This window comes from Triticum urartu, chromosome 6A, assembly GCF_056163025.1.
Source record: "Triticum urartu cultivar PI428250 chromosome 6A, HENAU_Tu73, whole genome shotgun sequence".
Taxonomy (NCBI): Eukaryota; Viridiplantae; Streptophyta; class Magnoliopsida; order Poales; family Poaceae; genus Triticum; species Triticum urartu.
The window spans coordinates 434389425-434406924 of NC_141878.1; the positions used below are offsets into that span (position 1 = coordinate 434389425).

Below are 17500 nucleotides of genomic sequence, written 5' to 3' on the forward strand. Positions count from 1 at the left end.
AATTTGGAAACACGGACATTTTCTGAATACATGATTTTTTTGAAAACCCGAGCATTTTTTAAAACTTCAAACAATTTTTGAAAACAGGGACAATTTTTGAAAGCACAGTAAGGAACCATCCAGATGGTTCTCAAAACCGGAAATGGTCGCACGAAAAAAAAGCTAACTGGCTGGCCCATGTACCAACGAAGGTGTGCGATACCTCGACAACTTGTCGCAGTATGCGGCAAATAGGGTTTTCTAGGGAGGAGTTTCTTTGGAGGGATTTCACCCATCGAACATTCGCTCGATCGGACCGTTCCCAGTAAATGAATCGTTCGTACTGCTATTTTTTCAGTTTTGTCATGTCGGTCCTTATGTGATCTGTACTTTAATCTTTATGATATGAATGAGACACGTATTATCATGAAAAAGAAAACACCTCCTGAGGTGGAATTGTTGCCAACTATTGGCGTCCTAGATTTGTCAAGTTTCATCCTATGGATTTCCCCACACAAAAAAAATAGTTTCGTGCTATGGAATGTCAACACCAACCATGATGAGTAATATGGTCTTTGCCTTGAGGCTTTGACAAAAGCAGGACCGCACAATATTCTGATGTCAAATCGAGACAGTCCACCTACGTGACTTAGAGCACACGCCTATTTCGTTCCAGCTCCCCACATCTCACATCCCTGAACCGGCACCGCCTTCTTTCCTCCTATCTTTTTCTAGCTTCAGTTGGACGGTAGAAGATGACAGGAGCAGGTTGGTGCCAGTGAATGCTCTGCACGTCATCTCAACGATGTTCCAGGATGCTTCTTCCATCTAAAAAGAAGGGTGATCCGATCCCTGCTCGTGCACAAGTCTTTTTTCAACTTTCTAAACTTTCTAGATGGATTCTCTCTGATAAGAGCGTCGGGTCGAATGCTCCGTCTCAACTCTCAATCGACCGCGCGATTTCTCCGGCCCCATCCCTACAAAAGTGCACAGTTCGCGCGTCCCTCAGTTCCACTCCGGCCCCTTCCACCTCAACGTCGTTTTATAGTACCATCTCACCAGCGCAATCGTCCATGGCGATGGCTGCAGCGGGGGAGTGGTGGGAGGCAGCGAAGGCGACCATCGCGGCGTACACAGGACTGCCGCCGGAGGCGTTCATCACGGTGGCTGCGGTGATCGCCGGGCTTTACATGGCCCTCTCCGGCTCATTCGCGCGGCCAGCCCCGTCGCCGCCGAGAAGGAGGGAGGCGGAGGACGAGAGGACGCTCGAGGCGCTGCCGCCACCGGTGCAGCTTGGTGAGGTGACGGAGAAGGAGCTGGGGCTCTATGACGGGTCCGACCCCAAGAAGCCGCTCCTCATCGCCATCAAGGGGCAAATTTATGATGTCACGCAGAGCAGGTAGAGGCTCTCTCTCGTCTCTTATAGCCATTGAATTTCAGGACTATTGCACTTCTCTGTTCGTCTTCCCTAAAAATAAGAACACCTGCATTTCCTGAGAAATTGAAAAGGATAAGTTTTTTAATAGAAAAACTCATAATCTTGATATGCGTCAGAGAAAAAGTAGGGGTGAACCATTTAAATTATTGTTATCTATAAATTGCCACGAGAAGTTAAAAAGGGAGAATTTGTCAGCTGGAACTGAAAGGAGAATTTTGTTATTTGGCATTGTAGTTTAACCATTATATAAGGATGCCACATTCCCCCCAATTTTTTTCATAAAGAGTTCTCCTTGTTTCTGTTTACGTCGTTTCACATCATTCTCTTCTATGTCTGCTTAACTTCCATAGAGTTTGAGGCGATCAATTAGAAAAGGACATAATTAACCTGTTAGGAGATGATATCCTTACTTGGAAACATTTTACTAGTGATAGATTCCATACTCCATAGTGATATCTCTTATTGGCCCTGCACAATATTTCCTACAGGGAGCCCTGCAGCTGAGCCGAACCCGATTCCATACAAACTCATTAAATCTTTGTCATTTGTAGATAAGATTGCTTGATCTCAGATAGTTTGTGCTAGATATTTTGATTCTTGCGAGTCAATGAAGTTGTCATGGCAAATATAGTTTGATCAGATAGAACTGTCTGAAGCTAGAAACATATGGTGTGTGTTTCCTTGTCTAACTAAGTGGGCTGGTTCTTCACAGTGATTATATTTTTGTTTTGTTTGCATGACAGTCACAAACCCATCGTAGCATTATTCTCAGGATCTGCACCGAACGTGTCTGTGTTAACGAAAATCACACATTTCATGCTATTCAAACTTAATCACTTTGAACCAGCTTAATTTTAGAGGGTTTTTACGGTACCCTATACTGCTATCGGGAAGGGAGCAGTATATGTGTGATCCCACCGTTGATCACAAAGGGAATTGCTCTGATGGGCCAATACTTCTGAACGACCAGGACACAAGCAGGTTGAGCCATGCCTGGGTGAGCATTCTAGCACACGGCGTGGTTGTCGACCTCACAGCAAAGGCAGATGAGCAGCTCCACGTCCCGCGAGATGTGGCCGAAGTAGAGGTTCCGCCACGCTCTGACACTCACCAAGACGCAGCTCTTTGGGCATCAGAAGACTGGCACATCTTGCACATCCTGGCCTCGTTGTCGACGGCGGCGAGCTCGTCCGCGGCGCATGGTGGTTTGGCATGCGTTGCCGCCATGCACGAGGCACAATAACCGTGATGCTAGGGTGAGGATGGGGCGCACGGCGACGGGCCATAACGTCATACCCGCAGAAGCATCAGTCCACGATCACGACGAATTAAGGGGAGATGGTCCAGCCGGCAGGCGCACGGTCGAAGGGAGGACGAGCGTCCGGGGACGTCTGCCGGAGATGCAGAGTCGCCGAATAATGAACTGCAAGCGCCTATACCGGTGGACAAGAGACACACAGTACTAGCGATACTGCTGATCCGTTTTCACCGATACAGATATCTAACAACCCTTGGATCTTTGCCATTGGACGGCCTGTATTCAATACAAGGTACCATAAGGATGTCGGTACTAACCATTGTTTAGTCGGAAATCAAGAGCTTTACTAATCGATTCACTGGATTACAATCCTTCATTAGACAAGCCGTAAGGAATGACGGGGTTCAATTTATCCACAAACAACATCTCCTAAAGGAATTACACGGTTTCGCGCAAAGATGAGCTAGTTCATTTGGTTCTCTAGCCGTAAACACTAGGCGAAATTCCTCAAAATTCCCGCAAAGCTCTTGAATCTCATTCAAAGTGGTAGCTCTCTCCAGGCAATTAAGTACAGAAGAATTCTACTTATTAACCACAACTTGTGCGTTGGTTTCCACGATCACTTTCCTCAACCCATGATCATAGGCTAATTGTACTCCTTCCCTTACCACTACTGCCTCCATGACCAATGCGCTAGATCTCACTTCATTCCAAAGGGTCTGGGCACGGATGAGAGTGTCTTCATGGTTACCAACACCCAGACCGGTACTAACCATTGTATTGTAAATCAATGTTTGCAACATATTTATCCATCCTTCATACTTCCGCCTTCTTTGTGTTGTGCAGGATGTTCTATGGACCTGGTGGCCCATATGCATTGTTTGCGGGCAGGGATGTAAGTAGGGCATTGGCAAAGATGTCATTTGAGCTGAGTGATTTAACCGGTGACGTTTCAGGCTTAGGCCCTTTGGAGGTGGAAGCCTTGCAAGAATGGGAGCAGAAATTCATGGGCAAGTATGTGAAGGTTGGAACAATAAAGAAGACCATTTTGGTCTCTGAGGAAGATGGTAGAGCGCATGCTGAGATATCTGGAAGAGGCTTCGACGCAAATGCAATACAGAGAAATCATGAGTTGGCACCAGAAAAAAATAGAGCTGAAAATACAACTGCAGGTCATGTAAGTGCAATGGAGCAGCCAATGAAAATTTCCCATGTGGGTGACAGCAAAAGCATCCATGAAGATGAAGTGAAGACGCCAGAAGAAACGCCTGGTGTAGATTTAAGGAACACAAGCAGCACAAGCGGTGGAGGAGAGCGTGAAGACATCGGGCAGAAGGCAAAACAGGCACCGGATGTAGATGTGAACGGCAGCAGAAACCGTGAAGGTACAGGAGGATCAAGGGAAGTGCCAGGTGTTGGTTAGAACAATACAAACATCCATCAAGATGAAGTGGAGAAACTAAAGGAAGCATCAGATATTGAGGTGAAGTATGCGTAGAGTTGTGCCTATTGATGACGATGCGTAGAGTTGTGCCTATTTAAGAAGGAAGTAGAAATTTAACCTTGGAAGATGACTGATTCTTCATGTTTCTGATCCAAACAGCACATCCTCTCAACTCTTACTCTGCAATGCAGCTCACTCTGCAATGCAATAAATGAGAATCTACTGTGTTAAACCATGAGAGCATTACTAAGTGAAATAATTATTCTACTAGACTACATGGTAAAGAACTTCTATGCAATATTTGGTTGTGGTGGAAAAAAAAAATGTACATGATGATTCAGCTGAACCATATCAACTACTAAAAGGGTAGGCACAACCATACAAGGTTACCAAATTTAACTATTGGTGTAATGTGTACAGCCATATAAGTATTGTGTGAACACATGGATTTTTTTTAGAAAAGAAGGATGACCCCCGGCCTCTGCATCTGGACGATGCATACGGCCATTTTATTAATTATTCTCACAAGACTTTACAAAGTCATACAACAGCAAGACTAAAGCCACCGTCTAAGCAACAACTGTCGCTACACCTATCCAATTGATGAAGGGGCGCTGATAGCCTGGGCCTAATACCAAACAGACATCGCAGCCAAACCTAAACATGTAAGACCTGAGGTCCCAACCAGGACGACTGCCTGGTACGGGGCACCTACCAGTCCGGTGCACTAACCAGGACGCCTGTCGGGTATAAGGCCGTCGCAGCCACCTGCCACGAGTCCATCTTCAGAGCTGTACTATTGCATCTACCGTGCCAGGTCTCTCTGCCATCGACGCCACCACGACGCCAGATAGCGTCGTCCTCCTGCGCGAGTCCATCCTCCCACATCGAACTCCGAATGCACCACGCTATCAAGACCCGTCGCCATCAATTTGTAGGATGAAGCACCGCTCCACCAAAGAAGCTGTCCGCTGGTCCCGCGAAGCCAAGTGCACCTCCAAGAATGCCGCCCCAAAGGGGGTTACGACACATGAATGCCGCCAACATCCAATCAGCTGATCTAGGGTTTCCCCGGAGGTATTGAGTGGAGTTGGGAGCTTCACTTCGATGATGCCTTCATGAAGGAAACGATGATAAGGGCATCGTCATCACCGGCTCCGGCCATCAACCGAAGACCAGGTTTTCACCCGGATCCGTCCCAAGAAATCCGCCCAATAACCTGTGCACCGTCTCAACCGCCTTCAAAGCCCCAGATCCAGCCGCCTAGATCCGGCGACCAACCGCAGCAACAGTGCCACCGTGGGATCCCTGGCGCACCAGCCACTGCCTGAGTGTGCCACCACTGGAGCCTAGGAGGAGGGCTCCCACCCCTCCTCGCCAAGCCGCGAGAGCCGCCAAGAAGACCCCGCGCACTCGTCACCGTCTCTAATCCGAACCTCGCCGTCACAGATCCGCCTTGGACATGGATTGCACCACGCCATGCCGCCGCGGGAAGCCCTAGCTTCACTAGCCGCCACCCTCCAGGGCCGCCGCCCCGGGATCCAGGCAGAACCTCGCCGCTGCCACCGGCCAAGTTCCGCCACCGCCGACCGGCCACTGCGACCTCTGCCGCCATGCTGCCGACGGATCTGGGCGAGGATAGCCATCCTCCCCGAGGACAGACGTCGTAGCCTCTTCACCGCGTACTCGCACGGGAAGCCACCGTGGCCGCGTCCCCACCCTCGGCGGATGCCGCGCACGTGCCGCCTCGCCGCCGACGAAGGCCGCTGCCACGAGGAGACCCGCACGCAGCCGCTGCACACCTCGGTGTCGATCCATCTGCAGCCACCGTCAAGATCGTCACCGCCGCGCCGCCAGGATCCGCGCGCCCCGGCGCCTCCGCTCAGCCTGGACGCTCCCGCAGGTCACAAACGCGAGGAGGGGAGAAGGCCCCCGCCGCCAGCCACCATGGGGGGCTTTGCCCTGGCGGCTCTGGCCGGCGGTGGGGAAGGGGAGGAGGGAAGGGCTAGCGGCAGACGTGGCGGCTCCGCCTGTGTCGCCCGTGGGAGGGGCGACGCGAGGGCTCATTGTCATCCGGGTGAACACATGGATGCATTTGAAGATGGGCATCATCAGAAAATATCGATGCTTCGAGTGACCTTTATGAGTAGCGAACACAGAGGGCAAAAGTTATTTCGTACATACTATGTGGATGCTAAAAAAACCCGCATCCCTCCCGTGTTGCGCCCGCATTGCGACCGGAGGGACCTTTGCGCCGCCGGCCCTCGCCCCCCTTCCAATCCCCTGTCCTCGCCGCCGCCGGGACACGCCGCCAGGCAAAGCCAGGCCGCCAGTGCGGCGGCGGGGCTTCATCACCTCTCGCTCGGAGTCGTCTTGCGCGGGGAGACGAGGTGGGCGGCTGCGCGTTGGCGTGGGGCGCGGCGGTGTCTTGGCAAGCGTTGGGCAACGGTGACACGGTTGTCACGCTCGGGCGCGGTGGGCTACGCAGTAGTGGTCTCCCATGGCGCAGCGGTGGCTAGATCGATCAGATCGGGATGCTAGCTGGTGGTTGCGGGGGGATTCGATGCCGCTGGCGGGGCTCCCTTGTCGTCCTTCTGAAGCGGTGGTGCTCATAGCGAGGAGGGCTGGCGTTAATTGGGAAGCCGGCCTTGCTGCCCAGCAGTGGTCTGTCCCGTTCGTGGGCACAGCTGAGAGGGCTGCTGACGCCCTCCTCCTCGCCAGTGGCACGACCGGTTCGCTTGTGGCTACCTCACCCGTCCTTGGACAAGCGGGATGTTGCCCAAGGAGTTGCGACGGTGGTTCTCGCATGGGTTGGCGGAGGCCGGGCACTGCCCAGATCTGGTCCGTCTGGATTCAGGGGAGCTCCGCGGTGGTTGGCCCTGCCGTTAATTGAGCTTCAAAACTTTGATCTGCTTCATGCCAGTCTCCTCGATCTGGACATCGATGGGTTCCGGTCTTCCTCTTGGAGATCTCGGTTTTTGGCTCATGGCGTTAGTAGATATCTTGATTGGAATTGATCCGGTCGGATGTGCCCTCATCTTCGGCCAAAGAAGCTTCGGGGTGTCGTGCGAAGCTTTGCTATCTTGTCAGTGTCATGGGACCTGTCTAAATATAGATTTCCACGACGTTGACAGAAGTGAAGAAAGTCATTGTGGCTGCGATCGAAGACTTGTGATGGCGAAGAGGAGTTTTGGTTGCGTCGAAGAATGGCAGCACATGTTCTTTTCCCTGTGTGTGGGTGTTGAGCACTTGCAGCGGCGGTCTTGGCAGGAGGGGGCGGCAACACAGGTGGACAACTGTAACACCCCGGATATGACTTTCCCAATATGTATTCCAACTCTTGCTGTTTCCGGCCTTAAGTTATTTTATTTTCTCGGGTTCGGGTTTTGTCTCCGTGTGTTGTTCTCGTTGTCATGCATCTCATATCATGTCATCATGTGCATTGCATTTGCATACGTGTTCATCTCATGCATCCGAGCATTTTCCCCATTGTTCGTTTTGCATTCCGGCGCTTCGTTCTCCTCCGGTGGTCATTTCTACCTTTCTTTCGTGTGTGGGGATTAAACATTTCCGGATTGGACAGAGACTTGCCAAGCGGCCTTGGTTTACTACCGGTAGACCGCCTGTCAAGTTTCGTATCATTTGGACTTCGTTTGATACTCCAACGGTTAACCGAGGGACCGAAAAGGCCTCGTGTGTGTTGCAGCCCAACACCCCTCCAATTTGGCCCAAAACCCACCAAAACCTTCTCCATCACCTAGCGCGTTTGATCACGATCACGTGGCCGAAAACCGCACCTCATTTGGACTCTCCTAGCTCCCTCTATGCCTATATATAGAACCCCCTCCGAAATTCACAGGCGAAACCCTAACTCTCTTCCTCTCCTCGCGACCAGACAAAAATTCCGCCGTCGGACACGTCCGTTTCCACCCTCATCCGCCACGTGTCATCGTCTGGTTCGCCGCCGCTCGGTGCCCACTTCGCCGCGCTGCCGGGCCCGAAGAGCCCGCAACCGGCCCCCGCGGCCCATCCAACGCCGTCGCCCGAGCCCGCGGGGAGACCAGATCCGCGCCGCCCGAACCTCCCTTGCGCCGCCGCCCGTCGTCTCGTCGCCGGTCTTCCCCGACGCCGGTGACCGCTGACGACGCCGCGCCCCACTCCGCCTGCTCCGCCGCCGACCACCGCCCGCCGCGCCGCTTCCTCCTCGCCGGCCGACCACCACCCGCCTCGCCGCCCTTCTTCCCCGTCAAGTCCGGCCACCACCACGGCTACTCCGGCAAACAGGTCTCCGGCGAACCTCGTAACCCACGCTGGATCCGGATCTGGTTATTCTCACGGTTGACTTTCTCCCGAAACTCTAGTTCAAATGCCCTTGTTCTTAGCATCGTAACTCCGCATCCGTAGACCCGTTTTGGGCATATAGCATATCAAAATGTTCGTCTCAGAGAGCACATCATTTCATATCATTGCATCATTTTCATTTGAGTTCATCTTGATGCCCGAAATGCTATTAGAAGAGTGCTACTGGACTTAATTGTCAGATCTGCTGCTCCATTTAAATATTTGTCATTTTTGCTATGATTATTGTGTGCGTGATATGCCCATGAGCTCTACATATGTTTTGTTAAGGGTTTTGCCATCTTTCCAGAGGTGCAACCCATGTATTTTTGTGATGCATGTGGTGACTAGCACAAGCTTGCAAAGTGAGGAATTTGCTAATGCTGATCTCAGGGACTTAGCATTTCCACTAAGTCCTTGAGCTGTTTATCTCATATGGCCATATGTTCATGATGTTTCCTAGTGATCCGTGCCTCTTTTGAGGATGATCAGTAAGGATGTTTTGCTAATCTTGTAGTGCTCTATCCATCCATGTCTTCATTTGCAATTATGGAGCACCCTATCTTGAGTCAATCGAGCTCTACTTTTGTCATTTCGTGAATGTGGGCAGATTGTCTACTTGTTAGCGATTTTGCCGAGGATGTTGTAGTTGATCCGTGCATGCTATGGTATTGATCTTGCCATGTCTAGATTGTATTTTGTGTATTCTTAATGGGTGTATGCTTAGTTTGCCATGACTTGCTCTGTAGTGAGTGCATCGAGCTCGTAAAGTTGGAGAAACTGTCACCCGCTAGCCACCTTTGTGCAAAGCACGTCGGAAGAACCGGTCTCGTGTAAGCGTACGCATAATGTCGGTCCGGGCCGCTTCATCCAACAATACCGCTGAACCAAAGTATGACATGCTGGTAAGCAGTATGACTTATATCGCCCACAACTCACTTGTGTTCTACTCGTGCATATAACATCAACACATAAAACCTAGGCTCGGATGCCACTGTTGGGTAACGCAGTAATTTCAAAAAATTTCCTACGCACACGCAAGATCATGGTGATGCATAGCAACGAGAGGGAAGAGTGTTGTCTACGTACCCACGCAGACTGACTGCGGAAGCGTTGACGCAACGTAGAGGAAGTAGTCGTACGTCTTCCCGATCCGACCGATCCAAGCACCGTTACTCCGGCACCTCCGAGTTCTTAGCACACGTTCAGCTCGATGACGATTCCCGGGCTCCGATCCAGCAAAGCTTCGGGGAGGAGTTCCGTCAGCACGACGGCGTGGTGACGATCTTGATGCTCTACCGTCGCAGGGCTTCGCCTAAGCACCGCTACGATATGACCGAGGTGGAATATGGTGGAGGGGGGCACCGCACACGGCTAAGGAACGATCACGAAGATCAACTTGTGTGTCTAGAGGTGCCCCTGCCTCCGTATATAAAGGAGCCAAGGGGGAGGGGGCCGCCGGCCAGGAGGAGGGAGCAGGAGGAGTCCTACTCCTACCGGGAGTAGGACCCCCCCCCCCCCCCAAATCCTAGTTGGACTAGGATTCCCCGAGGGGGAAAGAGAGAGAGGGGGGCCGGCCACCTCTCCTTGTCCTAATAGGACTAGGGGAGGGGGGAGGCGCGTGGCCCACCTTGGGCTGCCCCTTTCTCGTTTCCACTAAAGCCCATTAAGGCCCATATGGCTCCCGGGGGGTTCCGGTAACCTCCCGGTACTCCGGTAAAATCCCGATTTCACCCGGAACACTTCCGATATCCAAACATAGGCTTCCAATATATCAATCTTTATGTCTCGACCATTTCGAGACTCCTCGTCATGTCCCCGATCTCATCTGGGACTCCGAACTCCTTCGGTACATCAAAACTCATAAACTCATAATATAACTGTCATCGAAACCTTAAGCGTGCGGACCCTACGGTTCGAGAACAATGTAGACATGACTGAGACACGTCTCTGATCAATAACCAATAGCGGGACCTGGATGCCCATATTGGCTCCTACATATTCTACGAAGATCTTTATCGGTCAGACCGCATAACAACATACGTTGTTCCCTTTGTCATTGGTATGTTACTTGCCCGAGATTCGATCGTCGGTATCCAATACCTAGTTCAATCTCGTTACCGGCAAGTCTATTTACTCGTTCCGTAATACATCATCCTGCAACTAACTCATTAGTTGCAATGCTTGTAAGGCTTATGTGATGTGCATTACCGAGAGGGCCCAGAGATACCTCTCCGACAATCGGAGTGACAAATCCTAATCTCGAAATATGCCAACCCAACATCTACCTTTGGAGACACTTGTAATGCTCCTTTATAATCACCCAGTTACGTTGTGACGTTTGGTAGCACCCAAAGTGTTCCTCCGGCAAACGGGAGTTGCATAATCTCATAGTCATAGGAACATGTATAAGTCATGAAGAAAGCAATAGCAACATACTAAACGATCGGGTGCTAAGCTAATGGAATGGGTCATGTCAATCAGATCATTCAACTAATGATGTGATCCCATTAATCAAATAACAACTACTTTGTCTATGGTTAGGAAACATAACCATCTTTGATTAATGAGCTAGTCAAGTAGAGGCATACTAGTGACACTCTGTTTGTCTATGTATTCACACATGTATTATGTTTCCGGTTAATACAATTCTAGCATGAATAATAAACATTTATCATGATATAAGGAAATAAATAATAACTTTATTATTGCCTCTAGAGCATATTTCCTTCACTTATAGCGTTGCTAGTTGCAGGTGAAGATTGGAGACCGTTCCTTGTTGGAACATTATTTACTTGTTGGGATATCATTATATTATCTTGTTATCTTAATGCATCTATATACTTGGTAAAGGGTGGAAGGCTCGGCCTCTCGCCTAGTGTTTTGTTCCACTCTTGCCGCCCTAGTTTCCGTCATATCGGTGTTATGTTCCCGGATTTTGCGTTCCTTACGCGGTTGGGTTATAATGGGAACCCCTTGATAGTTCGCCTTGATTAAAACTTTTCCAGCAATGCCCAACCTTGGTTTTACCATCTGCCACCTAGCCTCTTTTTCCCTTGGGTTTCCGGAGCCCGAGGGTCAGCTTATTTTAGCCCCCCTGGGCCAGTGCTCCTCTGAGTGTTGGTCCAAACTAGAGTCCTGTGTAGCGCCCCCTCGGGGAAACTCGAGGTTTGGTTTTTGTTGTATGGAGCGCTCATCTGAGTGTGCCCTGAGAACGAGATATGTGCATCTCCTATCGGGATTTGTTGGCACATTCGGGCGGTGTTGCTGGATTTGTTTTAACCTGTCGAAGTGTCTTGAAGAACCGAGGTACCGAGTCTGATCGGAACGTCTTGGGAGGAGGTCTATTCCTTCGTTGATCGTGAGAGCTTGTCATGGGCTAAGTTGGGACTCCCCTGCAGGGATTTAAACTTTCGAAAGCCGTGCCCGCGGTTATGGGCAGATGGGAATTTGTTAATGTCCGGTTGTAGATAACTTGAACCTTAACTTAATTAAAATGAATCAACAGTGTGAGTTACCATGATGGTCTCTTCTCGGTGGAGTCCGGGAAGTGAACACGGTGTTGGAGTAATGCTTGCGCAGGTTGTTCTCTAGTTTCTCACTCGCTCTTTGCCTCCTCTTCTCGCTCTCTTTTGCGAACAGGATAGCCACCATATATGCTAGTCGCTTGCTGCAGCTCCACATATTTTACCTTGCCTTACCTATTAAGCTTAAATAGTCTTGATCGCGAGGGTGCGAGATTGCTGAGTCCCTTTGGCTCACAGATTACTTCCAAACCAGATGCAGGGCCTGATGATTCCGCTCCAGGTGACGCGCTTGAGCTCAAGTGGGAGTTCGACGAGGACTCTCAACGATACTATGTGTCTTTCCCTGATGATCAGTAGTGGTGCCCAGTTGGGGGTGATCGGGACCGTGTCGCATGTGGGGTTATCTTTTATTTTGGCGCCGTAGTCGGGCCATGAGTGTTTGGATGATGTAATGTTATTTATGTACTTTGATTGACGTGGCGAGTGTAAGCCAACTATGTTATCTCCCCTTTATTATTTATATTACATGGGATGTTGTGAAGATTGCCTAACTTGCGACATTGCTTTCAATGCGGTTATCTCTCTAAGTCGTGCCTCGACACGTGGGAGCTATAGCCGCATCGAGAGCGTTACAAGTTGGTAATCAGAGCCTTCCCCGACCTTAGGAGCCCCATTGCTTGATCGTTTTAGCAGCCAAGTTGTGTCTAGAAAAATATCTTGAGTCATTTAGGAATTATATATCGGAGATTTTAGGAATTCTTTTTACTTCCCAGTCTCCTCATCGCTCTGGTAAGGCATCCTGACGTAGAGTTTTGACTCTTCTCTTCTCAAATTTCACTAAAAAAAATTTAGGATCACGCGGGTATCTTGGAATCGTTCCGATGGTTTTATGACGAGAACATTGTCTTGGTGCCTCCTGTCAGGGGTTTTGTGGAAGTGTCCCGGGGAGTTGAGCTCTGAGGTGTTGTCGTCATAATTTTATCATTGCAGTTCTGGAATACCTGAGTTTAGTACGCCGACATCGAAAATCTCTTTTATGCAGTTCGTTGGTGAGATAACCTCAACGCCACCCAGTACTGGGGCGGGAGTTTGGGAGTATCGCCATAACTTGTATAACGAATGCTTTTCGAAGCTTGAGGTAGATTGTTTCCGAAGTTTTCTCGGTTATGTGTTGAAGGATGGATACAGCTGGATGTAGGATTTGCTAGATTTGGGTGAGATATTATGCTTCCCCTGTATCCCCAACACCTGATTGCATAACCGGAAAGGTTCGGGAGTTTCATAGGTGGGAATTCTTGTAGCTCTAGTTCTTCTTCCACGGATATTTGGTTTGAGATTGGGATTTCTTACCGAGTATTCGTTCTTGATCCGTACCTTGTTGATTTATTTCTCTACCTAAATTCTAAGTGGCTTCTCAATTTATGGATATGTGACCATTTCAAGAGGAATGCATTCGTTCATTTTGTTCGGATGTGAAGACTATATGTTGCAATTTTCATTCCGTTGGATTCAGTTTCTTTTATCTGTCAATGTGCTAACGGTGGTCAACCTCTTCAGGATGGCTCCCGCTAAGAGCACCAATCAGAATCAGAATCAGGATCCGCCACCACCTCCACCTCCTCCGGAGGCATGGCAAGTTGTGATGGCCGCAACCAATGCAAACACACAGTTGATCATGCAAATTCTTCAAGAGCGCAATCAAGGCAACCAAGGGAACCAAGGCAACAATCAGAATCACTTTGCTACACTCAACTAGTTCCTTGCTAACGGGCCAAAGACTTTCAGCAATTGTGTTGAGGCAACCGATGCTGACGATTGGCTCGTGGATCTGTGCAAGCATTTCGAGTGCAGTAACGTCAGGCCTGAGGACTTCGTCAAGTTCGCTTCTTTCCAACTCAAAGATCAAGCTGCAGAATGGTTCCAGCAGTACAAGGATTCCAGATGTGGACGTGTGATTACCTGGGATGAATTCCGTCAAGATTTCGGAGCTCATCATATTCCTCAGAGCGTGGTTGAAAGCAAGCGTGAGGAATTCCGCAACCTGAAGCAAGGCTCTTTCTCTGTCTATGACTACAACAAGTTGTTTCAGAAGCTCGCCCGCTTTTCCAAGAAGGACGTCCCTGATGAGAAGAGCATGATATACCAGTTCAGGGGTGGTCTCAGAGAAGAAATTCAGCTAGCTCTTGTTCTCTTTGAGCCCTTGAGGTACGATGAGTTCTACAACATGGCATTGAAGCAAGTGGCTGCTCAACTGAGGTGTGATGCTTCCAAGAAGCGAGTCAGAGATGCTACTCCTTCTTCCTCTACTCAAGTGGCCAAGCAGCAGAAGTATTGGCTTCCTCCTCCTCCGTTTCGTCAGCCATATCAGCAGAAGAGCAAAGGTGGCAGTGGATCTTCCCACCCACCCAACCCTGGCTTTCAGAAAAAGACTTCGTCTCAAGCTCCAAGATCGAGTGCTCCGTATCACCGTCCGCTTTCAGAGGTCACGTGCAACAAGTGCCAACAGAAGGGTCACTATGCCAACAAGTGTTTCAACCAGAGGCGTCTCCCTCCTCCTCCTCCTGTGAGATCGACAAGTACAGCTGTGGTCAAGCATAACCCCAAGCACGCCAAGGTCAACTTGATGAATGTAGCTCAGGCAGAGGACTCGGCAGATGTCATCATGGGTAACCTTCCTGTTAATGATATTCCTGCAAAAGTTCTTTTTGACACTGGTGCATCGCATTGTTTCATTTCCAAACCTTTTGCATCGAAGTATGAGTGCGATTATCAGTATCTGCAAAGTTCCTTGCAAATTGTGTCACCAGGCAAGCAGATGACAGCTAACACCTGCGTCCCGGAGGTTACTATCACCTTGGGTGACTACAAGTTCCTTTCTTCCCCAATTGTTCTTGGTAACTCGGATATTGATCTTATTCTCGGAATGGATTGGCTTTCTAAGCACAAGGCGCATCTTGATTGTGCAGCCAGGCAGATTAAATTGACTCATTCGTCTGAGGATGTAATTGTCTTTGCCGCTCGGGATAATACCATCCGTCTGTTTTCTCTCAATGAGAAGGGTGAACTGGATGCTATGTCGCAAATTCCAGTCGTTTGCGAATATCAAGACGTCTTTCCAGAAGAGCTTCCAGGAATGCCTCCGCACCGGCCAGTTGAGTTCGTCATTGATCTTGAGCCCGGCATGGAACCTGTGTGCAAGCGTCCTTACAAGCTCGGACCTGAAGAGTTGAAGGAGCTGAAGAAGCAACTCGATATTCAAGAGAGAATGGGTCTCATCCGGCCTAATTCTTCTCCGTGGGGTTGTGGTGTTCTTTTTGTGAATAAGAAGGATGGAACGGACCGACTTTGTGTTGATTACCGTCCATTGAACAAGAAGACCATCAAGAACAAATACCCACTTCCCAACATCAACGAGCTGTTCGAACAACTCAAAGGTGCCCAAGTATTCTCCAAGCTTGATCTCCGTATGGGTTATCATCAGATTTGAATCCATGAGCAAGATATTCCCAAGACGGCTTTCAGGACAAGCTATGGTTCATATGAATACACTGTCATGTCTTTTGGCCTCGTCAACGCTCCTCCGACTTTCTCTCGCATGATGAACTTCATCTTCAACGCCTACACCAATGACTTCGTTTTGGTCTATCTCGACGACATTCTGGTTTTCTCGAAGAACAAGGAGGATCATGCCAAGCACTTGCGTTTGGTACTCGATAAGCTGAGGGAACACCAGTTCTACGCCAAGTTCTCCAAGTGCGAATTTTGGCTCGATGAGGTTCTTTATCTTGGTCATATCATCTCTGCCAACGGCATTGTGGTGAATCCTGAGAAGGTGTCTGCAATTGTGAATTGGGAACCTCCTCAGAACGTGAAGCAACTCCGTAGCTTCCTCGGTCTCGCAAGCTATTGCCGAAGATTCGTTTAAAACTTTTCTAAGATCGCGAAGCCTCTCTCAAATCTTCTCCAGAAGCACGTCAAGTACGTTTGGTCTCCGGAATGTGACATTGCTTTCAACACTTTGAAAGAGAAATTGATCACTGCTCCAGTTCTGACTCCGCCTGATGAATCAAAGCCGTACGAGGTCTTTTGTGATGCCTCTCTCCAAGGCCTTGGCGCAGTATTGATGCAAGAGAAGAAAGTTGTTGCTTATACCTCTCGCCAGTTGAAGCCCAATGAGAAGAACTACCCCACTCATGATCTTGAGTTGGCGGCAGTTGTGCATGCTCTTTTGACTTGGAGACATCTCTTATTGGGAAGAAAAGTGGACATCTTTACTGACCACAAGAGTCTCAAGTACATCTTCACTCAGCCTAATCTCAACCTCAGGCAAACTCGATGGGTCGAAATGATTCAAGAGTATAATCCAAGTATCGAGTATACTCCAGGCAAGGCCAATGTGATTGCTGACACTTTGAGCAGAAAGGCTTACTGCAATAGTCTGATTCTCAAGCCTTATCAACCCGAGCTTTGTGAAGCTTTCCGCAAACTTAATCTGCAAGTTGTTCCTCAAGGTTTCCTCGCCAACCTTCAAGTCTCTCCTACCTTGGAAGACCAGATTCGCCAAGCTCAGCTTCTCGATGCTATGGTGAAAAAGGTGAAGATTGGGATTGCCAAGAGTCAACCCAAGTACAAGTGCTACCGCCTTGATGACAAGGACACTCTCTTCTTCAAGGATCGTATTGTTGTGCCCAAAGGTGAACTTCGTAAAGTGATCATGAACGAGGCTCACAATTCTCTCCTCTCCATCCACCCTGGGAGTACGAAGATGTATCAGGACCTCAAGCAGGCTTATTGGTGGACTCGAATGAAGCGCGAGATTGCTCAGTTCGTAAATGAGTGTGTTGTCTGCAGAAGAGTGAAGGCAGAACATCAAAGGCCAGCTGGTCACCTCCAACCTCTTGCCATTCCAGAATGGAAGTTTGACCACATTGAGATGGACTTCGTGACTGGGTTTCCAAAGTCCAAGCGTGGCAATGATGCTATATTCGTTGTCATCGACAAACTCACTAAAGTGGCTCACTTTCTGCCTATCAAAGAGTCAATCACTGCAGCTCAATTGGCGGAGCTCTATACCTCTCGGATTGTCTCTCTACACGGTATTCCACAAGTGATCTCTTTAGACCATGGTAGCATCTTTACCTCCAAGTTTTGGGATTCTTTTCAGAAGGCCATGGGCACCAACATCCGCTTCAGCACAACTTTCCATCCTCAAACTAGCGGTCAAGTCGAGCGTGTCAATCAGATTCTTCAAGATATGCTCAGGGCTTGTGTGATCTCCTTCGGCATGAAGTGGGAGGATTGTCTTCCATATGCTGAATTCTCCTACAACAACAGTTATCAAGCAAGTTCGGGCAAGGCCCCATTTGAAATTCTGTATGGCAGGAAGTGCCGTACCCCTCTCAACTGGTCCGAAACCGGTGAACGTCAGCTTCTCGGAAATGACTTAATCACAGAGGCAGAGGAAATGTGCAAAGTCATTTGAGATAACCTCAAAGCAGCCCAATCCCGTCAGAAGA

At 49.3% G+C, this 17500-nt stretch overlaps 1 protein-coding gene across 1 annotated transcript; it reads left to right on the plus strand.

Annotated features, from left to right (window-relative positions):
* Positions 1 to 853: 853 nt before the first annotated feature.
* Positions 854 to 4406, plus strand: LOC125513835 (membrane steroid-binding protein 1). Its single transcript, XM_048679044.2, has 2 exons — positions 854 to 1378; positions 3522 to 4406. The coding sequence occupies exons 1-2, from the start codon at positions 1053 to 1055 to the stop codon at positions 4096 to 4098; spliced, it is 903 nt and encodes a 300-aa protein (XP_048535001.1). The 5' UTR covers positions 854 to 1052; the 3' UTR covers positions 4099 to 4406.
* The last annotated feature ends 13094 nt before the right edge of the window (positions 4407 to 17500 follow it).